Source organism: Anser cygnoides, chromosome 1 (assembly GCF_040182565.1).
Source record: "Anser cygnoides isolate HZ-2024a breed goose chromosome 1, Taihu_goose_T2T_genome, whole genome shotgun sequence".
NCBI classification, from domain to species: Eukaryota; Metazoa; Chordata; class Aves; order Anseriformes; family Anatidae; genus Anser; species Anser cygnoides.
Genome location: NC_089873.1, coordinates 105,002,501 through 105,016,845, shown reverse-complemented (window position 1 = coordinate 105,016,845; position 14,345 = coordinate 105,002,501). Strand labels below are relative to the sequence as shown.

At 45.6% G+C, this 14,345-nt stretch overlaps 1 protein-coding gene across 1 annotated transcript; it reads right to left on the bottom strand.

The window, feature by feature from the left end:
- Positions 1–7,862: 7,862 nt before the first annotated feature.
- Positions 7,863–9,363, bottom strand: LOC106029597 (olfactory receptor 2A2-like). The gene has a single exon (XM_013170887.3). It carries the CDS (start codon positions 9,061–9,063, stop codon positions 8,125–8,127), a length of 939 nt encoding a protein of 312 aa, XP_013026341.2. The 5' UTR covers positions 9,064–9,363; the 3' UTR covers positions 7,863–8,124.
- Positions 9,364–14,345: the final 4,982 nt, after the last annotated feature.

Genomic DNA, 14,345 nt, shown 5'->3' with positions numbered 1-14,345 from the left:
AAACAAGCAAAGGCCCTGCAGAAGCACAGAGAGAGGAAAAAAATTTACCCTCTACTTCCCATCAATGAGTGACGCTCGGCCACGTCCTAGCAAGCAGGGCCTCAATACACATAGGACAGATGTCTTCATAACAAGAGCCCCTAGTCTCCTTCCCCTTTTCCACCTTTTATTGCTGAGTGTGACACCATATGGCATGGAATATCCCTTTGGTCAGCTGCCCTGGTGATGTCCCCTCCCCACCTCTTGCCCACTCCAGCCTGCTGGCTCCTGGGGGGGTTGGAGGGAATCTTGGTGCTGTGCCAGCACTGCTCAGCAGAAGACACAACACTGGTGTGATACCAGTGCTGTTCTAGCTACAAGTGCAGGCAACAGCACTGTATGGGCCACTGCAGGGAAAGTTAACTCCATCCCAGCCAGACCCAGAAGTGTGTTTTCTAGTTTCCATAGACAAATGCATTCCATTCAAAACTTTTCAAGCAAACTCAAACTCCAGACAAGGGCAGGGGTGAGGTATTATTTGGAAACTATTCCTGAATAAAGACGAATGTGCAATCTATGCCTAAGAGAGGAATCAAAATCTGCAAAAAAAAGTTCAGATATACATCCTTTTTTTTGTTTGTTTTCAGAAGCATTGCTACAGAGTAGACCTAGAGGTGGCCTAGCACTGTGCTCAATTTTATAGAAAGTGTGAAGCACTTTGCTCAAGAAACTGTTAACTGTTGAGAGTTCGAGATGATATCTTTATGTTTGACCCATGCTGAGGTACTTTATTAAAGAACTGCACTAGACTTTTTCCAAAATTTCCAAAAATTTCCAAAGTTTTCAAGGGTGAGCATCTGTCTGACCATTCATTTCTAAAAGGGTTATGTTTTCTACTTTCCTTCCTTTTTCTTTCTTTCTTTCTTTTTCTCTTTCTTTCTTTCTTTCTTTCTTTCTTTCTTTCTTTCTTTCTTTCTTTCTTTCTTTCTTTCTTCTTTCCTTCTTTCCTTCTTTCCTTCTTTCCTTCTTTCCTTCTTTCCTTCTTTCCTTCTTTCCTTCTTTCCTTCTTTCCTTCTTTTTCCTTCCTTCCTTCCTTCCTTCCTTCCTTCCTTCCTTCCTTCCTTCCTTCCTTCCTTCCTTCCTTCCTTCCTTCCTTCCTTCCTTCCTTCCTTCCTTCCTTCCTTCCTTCCTTCCTTCCTTCCTTCTTTCCTTCCTTCCTTCCTTCCTTCCTTCCTTCCTTCCTTCCTTCCTTCTTTCCTTCCTTCTTTCCTTTCTTTCCTTTCTTTCCTTTCTTCCTCTTTCTTTCTCTTTCTTTCTTTCTTTCTTTCTTTCTTTCTTTCTTTCTTTCTTTCTTTTTCATTTTTCTTTCTCTTTCTTTCTTTCTCTCTTTCTCTCTTTCTCTTTCCTTCCTTCCTTTCTTCCTTCCTTCCTCTCCTTTTTTCCTTTCTTCCTTTTTCTTTTTTCTTTCCTTCTTTTTCTTTTTCTTTTTCTTTTTCTTTTTCTTTTTCCTTTTTCTTTTTTTTTCTTTTTCTTTTTCTTTTTCTTTTTCTTTTTCTTTTTCTTTTTCTTTTTCTTTTCTCTTTTTTTCTTTTTCTGTTTCTTTTTCTTTTTCTTTTTCTTTTTCTTTTTCTTTTTCTTTTTCTTTTTTCTTTTTCTTTTTCTTTTTCTTTTTCTTTTTCTTTTTCTTTTTCTTTTTCTTTTTCTTTTTCTTTTTCTTTTTCTTTTTCTTTTTCTTTTTTTTTCTTTTTCTTTTTCTTTTTCTTTTTCTTTCCTTCTTTTTCTTTCTTTCTTTTTCCTTCCTTTCTTTCTTCCTTTCTTTCTTTCTTTCTTTCTTTCTTTCTTTCTTTCTTTCTTCCTTTCTTTCTTTCTTTCTTTCTTTCTTTCTTTCTTTCTTCTTTCTTTCTTCCTTCCTTCCTTCCTTCCTTCCTTCCTTCCTTCCTTCCTTCCTTCCTTCCTTCCTTCCTTCCTTCCTTCCTTCCTTCTTTCCTTCTTTCCTTCTTTCCTTCTTTCCTTCTTTCCTTCTTTCCTTCTCTCTCTCTCTTTCTCTCTCTTTCTCTCTCTTTCTCTCTCTCTCTCTTTTCTTTCTTTCTTTCTTTCTTCCCTTCTTTCTTCCTTCCTTTCTTCCTTCTTTCTTTTTCTTTCCTTCTTTCCTTCTTTCTTCCTTCCTTTCTTCCTCCTATCTTTCTTTCTTTCTTTCTTTCTTTCTTTCTTTCTTTCTTTCTTTCTTTCTTTCTTTCTTTCTTTCTTTCTTTCTTTCCTTCTTTCCTTCTTTCTTTCTTTCTTTCTTTCTTTCTTTCTTTCTTTCTTTCTTTCTTTCTTTCTTTCTTTCTTTCTTTCTTTCTTTTTCTTACCTTCTTTCTTTCTTTCTCTATCTTTCTCTTTCTTTCTCTCTCTCTCTTTCTCTCTTTCTCTCTCTCTCTCTTCTGCCTTCCCTTCCTTCCCTTCCTTCCTTTCTCTTTTTTTCTTGTCTTTCTTACTTTTAACTATGTTCCCCATTACTTTAGTCACAAGTTTTTGTTGCTGCCTTTGGGGTAAGACTGCACTCGAGGAGGGGGAGAATGGATGTTGAATATGAAACTTCAAAATTACAGGCCTCCTCACTGCTTACAACATCTCTGCTAATGACCAGGTATCTCCAGCTCTAAGGTGGCAAGAAGACCACCTTGAAGTACAAGATCCTGCACCTGAGCAGTCATACACACAGCCTGTGTCCTTTTTGCTGTCCTCTCCAGAGCTGAACCGATTCTCAGACCTTTGCGCTAGGACTCTGCAAGGCCCCAGAGTAAGGGCACAGTGTTGCATCAGGCCCTTTCTTCGGCAGCCTTTGGCAAGCTTTTGGGTGGCGGAAGGAAGACTGCTAGTCCAAACGAGGGAGGTTGCTTCCAGTGCACAGGGCATTAAGGGAGAATCCTTAGCAGTCGGATTGAGGAGGGAACAGGAGATGTAGGCACAGGCAAGCTTTGGAAGAGCAGAGGGACCAAGACAAGGCACGTACAGACCTGCTGTAACTGGCATCAGATGTTTTCAGAGCCTTCAAGGACAATGAAGGGAGAGAACGTGAGTGCAAAGAAAGAAGGGAGAGGAATGCAGAGAGGGAAAGGCTTCAGCAATGGCACAGGATTGCAGCTTCAATACTTTGGAGGAAAGGGCGTGCTGGAGCTGTAGAGGATATTTCCACGGCCGGCGTGGGAAATTGAGAGAGGACAACAGCACATATTTGCTGGGCAAGAACAAGGAAGAGCTAGATGCAGTGACTGGGAAGAGCCCTCTGTGTTACGGCTCTCATGCACGGGAAAATAAAAAGGAGCCATTCTGGTCCTCCAGAAGCTCCGAGTGACCCTTGCTTCTCAATCCTGGTTGCAGTTTGTTGGCCCTAACCAGAGTACCAAATCTTTGGCTTCAGAATAACACCAGCACGAGCTGAGCTTTTGCTCCTGATAAGCAGCCATTAAAATAAATGAGATTAAAGAAAGCAAGAGATGAGGTGTGTTTTCCAGAGAAGTTGAAATGATTCTGCTGGAAACAAAGCCTTTTGCACTTCTTCAAGACGGCACGGAGGTGGTGTAGAGTGGTGGTGGTGGAGGTGTAGAAATACCTTTATACTAATTGGGATTAATAATGAGATACAAAACTTTTTGTGATCTCTCTTCTGAATAAGAACCAGTGATTGTTTTCATGTATTTTTGCACTGAACTGTCTGTGTGTGTTCCTGTGGTGCACTTTTGTTACCATGTGTCTCATGAAGGGCTCATTGAGCTCTGGAGGCAAAAGGGAGTGCTGCGCACCAAACAAGCATGTAGAACCTAAAGGCAGGCTTGGCTTAACCACCGCAATTCCTTTTTGCCTATTTCCAGGAAGCCGGCGAGGGTCTGAGTGCTCAGAGTGTTCCTTCAGCTTTCTCGGGCACACGCACAGATTTGAGTGTACAGCTTTGTAACTGAGCTTTCCCAAGAGCGAGAGACCTTCTGCCTCTCCAAGGGTGCCGTTCTGCCTCCTCCTGTGGGTAACGCAATGCGCTCTTTGTCTTCCGATGACACACAAGCAGTGGCACGGTTGCCCTGTGTCCAGGCCTGTGAGAGCAGTGCAGCTGGAGGGCATGGCCGCATACTTGCGCCACCTCCAATCCATGTTGCCTGAGCACAAAAAGGAACACAGCCTACGCACGGGCAGTCCGTGCCTGACGAGGGGCCCTGGGTGGGTGCCCAGGCTCCGGGCTTCTGCACAAAGCCACGTGGCAGTCGATCCGCTAATGCCATTACTCACTCCAGCAAGACAGCCAGTGAGGAAGCGGAGGAGGCAGGCAGAGACTGTAGCGGGGTTGATTTTCCCACCATTGAGAAACGTGTGAGTCCCTCACCAGGTGGTGAGAGTCACAGCTAAAGCTCGGGGTCTTCTTCCCCCACTACATCTGCCATGCTGCCCTGCCCTGCACCCATGCTTGCAGCAGCAGTGCTGAGAGACCCTCAGGCCTCGGCAGAGGGGGAGAACTGCAGGGTGGGTGGTGCAGGCTGCCTGTGGCCAAGGGGGGCAGAGCTGCAAATGGCCATCATTGGTCTTTGTCTTGAGGGAGGGACTGTGTGCTGCTGCGTTCACTTTGCTCACAGCCCTGGGGACTTCATGAAGTGTTCCTTGGATGTTCTGTGTGGCTAGCTCCCAACATCATCCCCAGCAGACAGAAATGCTTTCCAAAACAAGAACTCTTTAACAACCTCCACCGTGGCCTTCAGGCGCAGCACAACGACACTGGGGAGTTTATCCTCAGAGCCCCCTGTGCGATTATCAGAAGCCCCGTCAGGCTTGTTATCATTTATGCTCCGAATCCTTAATGATGCCTCATGTGGCTCATCTCTTGACACAGGCTCCGTTACCCATAGCACTGAGTAGGGCCCTGTGTCCCACTGGCTCAGTTCAGGCTATGGCGATGCATTGGCTTTTGGGGAGGTGAGGCACGGTCGCTGCTCCTGTAGCATTTGTTGCTGGTCACCATCAGATAAAAGTTGGGGTTTCCCCTGTTCTCAGCTTACCTTTCGGCTCCCCTTCTCATCCATTTCCTTCCCCATTCTTCCACCTGTTTCACAATCCACCCCTGCTCGCTGGAAGAGAGCCATTTTCACCCTTCTTTCGTACCGTGCAGCAGTGCTTCTTTTGCCATCTTAGGGCTCAAGTGAATCTGATTTGCAGCTGTACAAACACTCTGAAACCCCCCTCCAAATCCCAGACGCTGTCAGCTAAGGGCCAAACCAAACAGAGATCCCTGTTGAGAAAACTGCCAGAGACTGTGCGGGACTGTAGATGGGGAGAAAGAAATGCTCTTCTGAGCACCTCATTGTGCAACATACCAAACACTGGCTGCAATTCAGATGCTTAGATGCCCTGGTGTCCCTGGCCTTTGTTGAGCCGTGAAAGGTGAAGCTGCTGAAGTCCTGGCCTGTGACGGCAATGCAATAATGCCTTGTGATTAGAAGGAAGGTCTTGAAAGAAAGACACCTGTATCTTGTGCACTTGGTTTGGGTCAGCTGTGTAAAGTCTAGGGGAAAATAACAGTGGGGTAGAGGGCAGGTTCACGCTTGTGTGGCCAAACGGAGTCATATTAGCAAGGACTTGCGCTCAGGAGGTTAAATCCAAATCATTTCAAAAGCAAAACATAGCTAAAATCTAATCTTCCTCCTAGTGATTCCCGTCAATGTCCTAATGAGGAAGGACTTGGGGGAGAGGAGTGGAAGTAAGCCTCAAGCCCGAGGAGAAAAAGCCCTTGAGCAAGGTGTTGGATGAGCATACTGGAGATATACACCATTCCCTCAAGCCCCAGTATGGGTGTGTCCAGCCAGCCCAGGCACTCGGCAGGACAGTGTTTTGCTGAATTAAAAAGCTCCCTGTTGCTACTGAAAGCTTCTGGTTCTGCTGAGCTGAAGCAGCGCCAGGCTCCAAAAGAGTCCTTCTCCGTCTTCGTTGAACCCCTGTGTAAAGCAGAAGGGAGTAACAGAGCCAGTGTGTTTCCCTGCATTCAGAGAACCAGCATACTTCAAATGAACAAGGGTGTTCCTCAGTCGCACACCAAGTGGCCAAAAGGAGAAGAGTCACACGTCCAGCTGTGCTCTCTGACAGTCTCAGCTTTTAACAGAGCATTGATGGGCGTGGAGCTAATGGACACCAACTGAGGGGCCCAGAGGCACCTCGTGCCACAGGTCCAAGGGAACTCCAGGAGCTTTGTCGCTAGAGGAAAGGTCATCCACAGGTGGGCACAAGGAGACTCCTACTTTACTGAAGGGCTCTGCACCCACCTGGGTCATGAGGATTAGACCATTCTTCCCTCCACAACGTGGTATGAAAAGAGAAACTGGCAAGAATGATGCAGAGGATGTGCAAAGTACCTTGTGTCTGGAGTTACCGTGCTTCAGAAATGGGAAGCAGGAACACAGGAGCCAAGAAGCCCCCTCCGGTCTAACTTGTTCTATGACTTGGTGCATGCCAAAATTATCTCTGTCTCTGAACTGCAAGCAAATGGGAAGATAACAGTATAATAAAGGCTGTGCAGTTACAGACCCAGATACTCAAACGCTGTAGGTAGCACGCTAATCCTTTGGTTATCAGTCCTTCACAATGTTCTCCTCAGCTACCTCACCATGTCCCTCCCATCCACTGTGAAATGGCACAGCAACATATAGAAGTCACTTTGATGGTGACTTTTAATGGGTTAGAGATTTGTTTATGGCATAGGTGTCTTGGGAGAGAGATTTTGCTTCCTCATTCATCTCTGTGTTCTAGAAGCAGCCGCACTGTCTGGCTATAACTTCTGCAGGGTTGAACTAGGAATGAACTAATGTATCTGGTTTGTCCATGATCAGGGTTAGAATAGGAGGAGTAGTCTCCTCTGGTAGATGAACAATTCTTCAAACCAGACAGAAAGTGACTAACCATTTTTGACATTTAGCATTTTCGTAAGAGTGAGCAGACTCATGGCTGGCTACTGTTTCTGAAGAGTGTGCTAGCCTTCCCATTTCTCCTATCTTGAAAGAGGACAGATGTCTCAATTGCTATATGTTTCAAAGGAAGGTCTCAAGAACAGGCAACTGCAGTTATTCTCCTGAATGAACATATAAGGAAGAAACCTACAAAGACCTGCTTCGGATGGGAGGTAGGGAGATTTATTTTTGCATCCTCCATACTCTTGCCAAGTAGAACGATGCAGATTTAATTGCCTTTCTGGAGGAATTTTGTGTTGAATGTGCTCCATCATTTTGAAAACCTTATCCCAGTTAGCAGCCTTGTTTTCTTGGAGGGATGATCCTGCAGGCAATTAATTTAATGGGAGCCAGTAGAACAGTGGAATATCTAGCACTAGTTAGATGTGTAAACACAGGGACTGAGGAAGATTTTCCAAAGCATGATTGTCAGCAAAGAGATCTGCAGGAAGAAAGATATTTGAAATATGGGTAAACAGGAAAGCACTAAGGACCTACATTCTGAGTCGGGGCCAATGTCAATTCTCAGTGGGAATCTCCACTGGCTCAGTCAAACGAAATTCTGTGGGCACCAGCTTGGCAAAACCACCCACAGCTATTTTCTGCACTGCAGCTGTCATCATGTTCACTTCCTGCATGGGAGGTCTCAGAGCTAAAGGTGTGCAGAAGCAAAACTCTTCACAGGCTGATTCACCTTGCTAAGAAGCAAAGCCCTTTAACAACATATTTTCTCTCTTCTTTATAATAACTGAGTTGAATCTCTAGTATCCTAAGGATACAGGAAATACAATTGTGGTAGGGAAAAATCACATCTTACTAATACTCAGAAAAAAAAGAAAAAAGAAAAAAAACAAAAGAAAAAAACCCACAACTCTTACAAAGTATTTTATTCTGACTCCTACTTAAAATGAAGAAGACAGACTATCTTTTTCCATCTGTCTTAATAGCCCAGTTAAAACCTACTGCCTGCTTAGAATGGCTGTATATGATGAAGAGCAATTAGTTATCTCTAACAAAGTGAATAATAATTAGTCATCATGTTGTGGTATTCCTTAGACTGTACAAAGAAACAGAAATAAATGCATTTGTTTTGTTTTGTTTCATTTTAACTGCTTAAAATACCAAAAGAGCTCAAGAAGAAACAGCAGAAAGACAAGAGACAGGTAAAACCTTAGAGCCTGTACTACACTGAATGAAAGACTCTTTTCCTTCCCTGGAGATTCAGCAAGGCTTCCTTCACCTGTTTGTTCCTCAGAGTGTAAATCAGGGGGTTCAAACTTGGGTTGATGACACTGTAGAAGAGGGAAAGAACTTTTTCCCTCCCAGATGCATTTCCACTCCCAGGAACCATGTACATGAAAATGGCATTTCCATAAAACAGCCCCACCACAATCAGGTGTGAGCCACAGGTGGACAAGGTTTTATGCCATCCTGCCACAGACTGGATGTGTAGAACAGTGGCCAGGATGTGCAGGTAGGAAATGAGGATTAAGACCAAGGGGAAGAGGAGGAAGCACACACAAACAGCAAAGATCAGGACTTTATTGACAGTAGTGTCAGTGCAGGCCAGCTTTAAGACAGCAAGAATTTCACAGAAGAAGTGGTCAACATTGCAGGGGCCACAGAATGGCAGCCGTAAAGCCAGAGAAGCTTGTAGTGTACCAAATGTGAACCCAAAAGCCCATGAAACTGCTGTAAGGGTGAGGCACAACCTCCAGTTCATGATGAGGAAGTAGCGGAGGGGATGGCAGATTGCCACATAGCGATCATAAGACATAGCAGCCAGCAGCACGCACTCTGTAAGTGCAAAGATTAAGTAAAGATGTATCTGTGTCCCACACCCAGCAAAGGAGATGGTTCTTCCTTGTCCAAGGAGGTTCCCCAGCATATGAGGGACATTGTTGGAGGCATAGCAGATATCTACGATGGAGAGGTGGCAGAGGAAAAAGTACATAGGGCTGTGGAGGCGGTAGTCCAGGCAGATGAGCACAAAGACGATTGCATTTCCCATCAGAGTGGCAGAGTAGAGGACAGAGAAAAGGACAAAGAGAGAGACACGCAGGACTGGGTTGCTGGAGAACCCCAGGAGGATGAATTCTGTGACAGCTGTTTGATTCTGCATGCTGTGCTAAAGGTGCAACAGCACAAACCAAGACCGCTAAGACCTGGAAGGGAAGGAATGAGGGAAAGAAAAGAAAATTGTGAGTTTTCATATGAATGTCATGTCCTTTCTTCTTTCCACTACAGCTTCCATCTCCCCCCTTTTCCCTCCTCCTTCACTGGAAGGTGCATAATACTCTAACCATGCTGAGCAATGTAGATTTGAATTGCAAGCACTAGACTTTGCACAAACTTAAAACTTCTTTAAGCAATCTTGCACAATTGTATTGTCTAGCTTTCCCCTGCTGTTTTTCTTTTTCTGTTGTTGTTGGGTGGTTTTGTTGTTGTTGTTTTTTGGTGGGTGTGTAATTTCTCTGTTGCAGAAAATAACAGCTCTTTATCATGATGAAGATGGCAGATGTTGATTAAGATGAAGGTAGAACATCTTAATAGCAGCTATTTTAAATTAAGTCAATATGAAAATAAATGCATCATTTGCAGAATAATTCTGTTTTTGTTATTAATCCAGAACAGTGTTTCTAATCCACTGCTGTGAGTCCTTTAAGTTAGCGAAGTGCATTCATATTGAATCTTGCAGTTGCTTGATGTGTAATTTTATATGTAACGTCACCTCAGATTACTGAACAAACAGAGCTACACTTGGAGGTACAGTACATAGTTATTGCTAAGAAAATGTTACTAGTATTTATACAAAGGAGTTTCCTTACCTATAATATCCAAACAAATGTGTTTTTTTTCAGCTCTGTGTTTCTGATTAGGGAAATCTTGTTAGAAGGTTCTGAGTACCTTCTCAGGCAGTAGGTGAAACCAGGCTGTTCCATTCCTTTCAGCTTCCTTAATTCACTTGCTTTTAAAGCCAAAGTTTTCTATGCAATATGTCTGAAGGGACACTGTTTTGATTGCCAACAGGCAGCACAAAAAGGAATCTCAAGTAGAAATCCCCAGGGTTCAGTGTCTGAACTCTAGGGATCCTTTCTGAAAGTAAACACTTTACACTTTATTCCGAATTGGATGTGGCATTGTACTTACAAAGGCTTCTTCTCCCACCTCTACTATAAGAGCTACATGTTGTCTTGGGAAGGCAGATATCTATTTCTGCAGATAAAGTAAGATTAGATTATTTTTAATGTTTGGTAGCTAAAATACATTCTGAATGTAATACAGAAGATACAAAGCCTTGTCTGAAACTTCCTGATTTGTCTGAAACACCCTTTGGATTCCTCCCAGACGCAGATCCATCTGATTCAGCATTCTGCTGCAGGCAGTTCTGGCTGCCAAGGTTCCAGTTTCTTCTCCTTTTAAAACTACCAATATGCATATTGTAAACAGTTACAGTGAGGCACAGTAATGGCAATAAAAGCCACAGTCAAAATGGAAGGTGGAGAAAACTTCTTTTAAATTCCATTAGTTTTTGCTCCCAGCAAGTAGTTTACGGGTGCTAGGCCTGGGTGAGCACTGTGCCACTTACTCATGACTGTAGAAAAGGGAAAGAACTTTTCCCCTCCTACATGCATTACATCAGGGACTCATATCCAGGATGTAACCAAGACACTACCAAGCCGCGTACAGCCTAATGACTACTATCCAATGCTATTGTTTCATGTCCAGGCAACGCTTTATGGAGAAGTCCAATCATTCCCACAGCAATCATGGCCTGTTTGTGCCAGCTTTGTTCTGCCCACAATAGCAAGCATACAACTGTGTAGGAGACGCATCAGGGAAGTGATCCAGTGGAACCTACATCATGGTAAATGGCTTGGCTTTTAGCCAGCTCATTTTCTGTTCTGCCTCCCTGAACGGCCTTGCAAATGCTCATAATAGCACCAAAGAGGGGTCAGGTGTGCAAAGCACACTTGCATGGTCATTTCTGGCTCAAGAATTTTTATGCTTATAAATTCAGAGATGTACTACATGGAAACAAAATTTTAATATGTATTTTCACTGAACACTGCTGATGTGTTTTTACTCAAGTAGGCAGCTAAGTACCACACAGTAACTCACTCAGGCCCCCCATGGCAGGAAGGGGCAGAGAATTGGTACTCACAGAAGTTTGTTTGACTGAGCCAGTGGAGATTCCTGCACTCTACATTTGCCCTGACTCCAGATGTAGGTTATAGACTCAGGATGGTTACAGCCAGACAGTGCGGCTGTTTCTAGAACACAGAGATGAATGAGGAAGCAAAATCTCTCTCCCAAGACACCTATGCCATAAACAAATCTCTAACCCATTAAAAGTCACCATCAAAGTGACTTCTATATGTTGCTGTGCCATTTCACAGTGGATGGGAGGGACATGGTGAGGTAGCTGAGGAGAACATTGTGAAGGACTGATAACCAAAGGATTAGCGTGCTACCTACAGCGTTTGAGTATCTGGGTCTGTAACTGCACAGCCTTTATTATACTGTTATCTTCCCATTTGCTTGCAGTTCAGAGACAGAGATAATTTTGGCATGCACCAAGTCATAGAACAAGTTAGACTGGAGGGGGCTTCTTGGCTCCTGTGTTCCTGCTCCCCATTTCTGAAGCACGGTAACTCCAGACACAAGGTACTTTGCACATCCTCTGCATCATTCTTGCCAGTTTCTCTTTTCATACCACGTTGTGGAGGGAAGAATGGTCTAATCCTCATGACCCAGGTGGGTGCAGAGCCCTTCAGTAAAGTAGGAGTCTCCTTGTGCCCACCTGTGGATGACCTTTCCTCTAGCGACAAAGCTCCTGGAGTTCCCTTGGACCTGTGGCACGAGGTGCCTCTGGGCCCCTCAGTCGGTGTCCATTAGCTCCACGCCCATCAATGCTCTGTTAAAAGCTGAGACTGTCAGAGAGCACAGCTTGACGTGTGACTCTTCTCCTTTTGGCCACTTGGTGTGCGACTGAGGAACACCCTTGTTCATTTGAAGTATGCTGGTTCTCTGAATGCAGGGAAACACACTGGCTCTGTTACTCCCTTCTGCTTTATACAGGGGTTCAACGCGGATGGAGAAGGACTCTTTTGGAGCCTGGCGCTGCTTCAGCTCAGCAGAACCAGAAGCTTTCAGTAGCAACAGGGAGCTTTTTAATTCAGCAAAACACTGTCCTGCCGAGTGCCTGGGCTGGCTGGACACACCCATACTGGGGCTTGAGGGAATGGTGTATATCTCCAGTATGCTCATCCAACACCTTGCTCAAGGGCTTTTTCTCCTCGGGCTTGAGGCTTACTTCCACTCCTCTCCCCCAAGTCCTTCCTCATTAGGACATTGACGGGAATCACTAGGAGGAAGATTAGATTTTAGCTATGTTTTGCTTTTGAAATGATTTGGATTTAACCTCCTGAGCGCAAGTCCTTGCTAATATGACTCCGTTTGGCCACACAAGCATGAACCTGCCCTCTACCCCACTGTTATTTTCCCCTAGACTTTACACAGCTGACCCAAACCAAGTGCACAAGATACAGGTGTCTTTCTTTCAAGACCTTCCTTCTAATCACAAGGCATTATTGCATTGCCGTCACAGGCCAGGACTTCAGCAGCTTCACCTTTCACGGCTCAACAAAGGCCAGGGACACCAGGGCATCTAAGCATCTGAATTGCAGCCAGTGTTTGGTATGTTGCACAATGAGGTGCTCAGAAGAGCATTTCTTTCTCCCCATCTACAGTCCCGCACAGTCTCTGGCAGTTTTCTCAACAGGGATCTCTGTTTGGTTTGGCCCTTAGCTGACAGCCTCTGGGATTTGGAGAGGGGTTTCAGAGTGTTTGTACAGCTGCAAATCAGATTCACTTGAGCCCTAAGATGGCAAAAGAAGCACTGCTGCACGGTACGAAAGAAGGGTGAAAATGGCTCTCTTCCAGCGAGCAGGGGTGGATTGTGAAACAGGTGGAAGAATGGGGAAGGAAATGGATGAGAAGGGGAGCCGAAAGGTAAGCTGAGAACAGGGGAAACCCCAACTTTTATCTGATGGTGACCAGCAACAAATGCTACAGGAGCAGCGACCGTGCCTCACCTCCCCAAAAGCCAATGCATCGCCATAGCCTGAACTGAGCCAGTGGGACACAGGGCCCTACTCAGTGCTATGGGTAACGGAGCCTGTGTCAAGAGATGAGCCACATGAGGCATCATTAAGGATTCGGAGCATAAATGATAACAAGCCTGACGGGGCTTCTGATAATCGCACAGGGGGCTCTGAGGATAAACTCCCCAGTGTCGTTGTGCTGCGCCTGAAGGCCACGGTGGAGGTTGTTAAAGAGTTCTTGTTTTGGAAAGCATTTCTGTCTGCTGGGGATGATGTTGGGGGCTAGCCACACAGAACATCCAAGGAACACTTCATGAAGTCCCCAGGGCTGTGAGCAAAGTGAACGCAGCAGCACACAGTCCCTCCCTCGAGACAAAGACCAATGATGGCCATTTGCAGCTCTGCCCCCCTTGGCCACAGGCAGCCTGCACCACCCACCCTGCAGTTCTCCCCCTCTGCCGAGGCCTGAGGGTCTCTCAGCACTGCTGCTGCAAGCATGGGTGCAGGGCAGGGCAGCATGGCAGATGTAGTGGGGGAAGAAGACCCCGAGCTTTAGCTGTGACTCTCACCACCTGGTGAGGGACTCACACGTTTCTCAATGGTGGGAAAATCAACCCCGCTACAGTCTCTGCCCGCCTCCTCCGCTTCCTCACTGGCTGTCTTGCTGGAGTGAGTAATGGCATTAGCGGATCGACTGCCACGTGGCTTTGTGCAGAAGCCCGGAGCCTGGGCACCCACCCAGGGCCCCTCGTCAGGCACGGACTGCCCGTGCGTAGGCTGTGTTCCTTTTTGGGCTCAGGCAACATGGATTGGAGGTGGCGCAAGTATGCGGCCATGCCCTCCAGCTGCACTCCTCTCACAGGCCTGGACACAGGGCAACCGTGCCACTGCTTGAGCGTCATCGGAAGACAAAGAGCGCATTGCGTTACCCACAGGAGGAGGCAGAACGGCACCCTTGGAGAGGCAGAAGGTCTCTCGCTCTTGGGAAAGCTCAGTTACAAAGCTGTACACTCAAATCTGTGCGTGTGCCCGAGAAAGCTGAAGGAACACTCTGAGCACTCAGACCCTCGCCGGCTTCCTGGAAATAGGCAAAAAGGAATTGCGGTGGTTAAGCCAAGCCTGCCTTTAGGTTCTACATGCTTGTTTGGTGCGCAGCACTCCCTTTTGCCTCCAGAGCTCAATGAGCCCTTCATGAGACACATGGTAACAAAAGTGCACCACAGGAACACACGCAGACAGTTCAGTGCAAAAATACATGAAAACAATCACTGGTTCTTATTCAGAAGAGAGATCACAA

What these genes read in the sequence shown, in the direction of transcription:
- LOC106029597 (XM_013170887.3), bottom strand. Translation starts at nt 9,063, where the DNA reads ATGCAGAATCAAACAGCTGTCACAGAATTCATCCTCCTGGGGTTCTCC.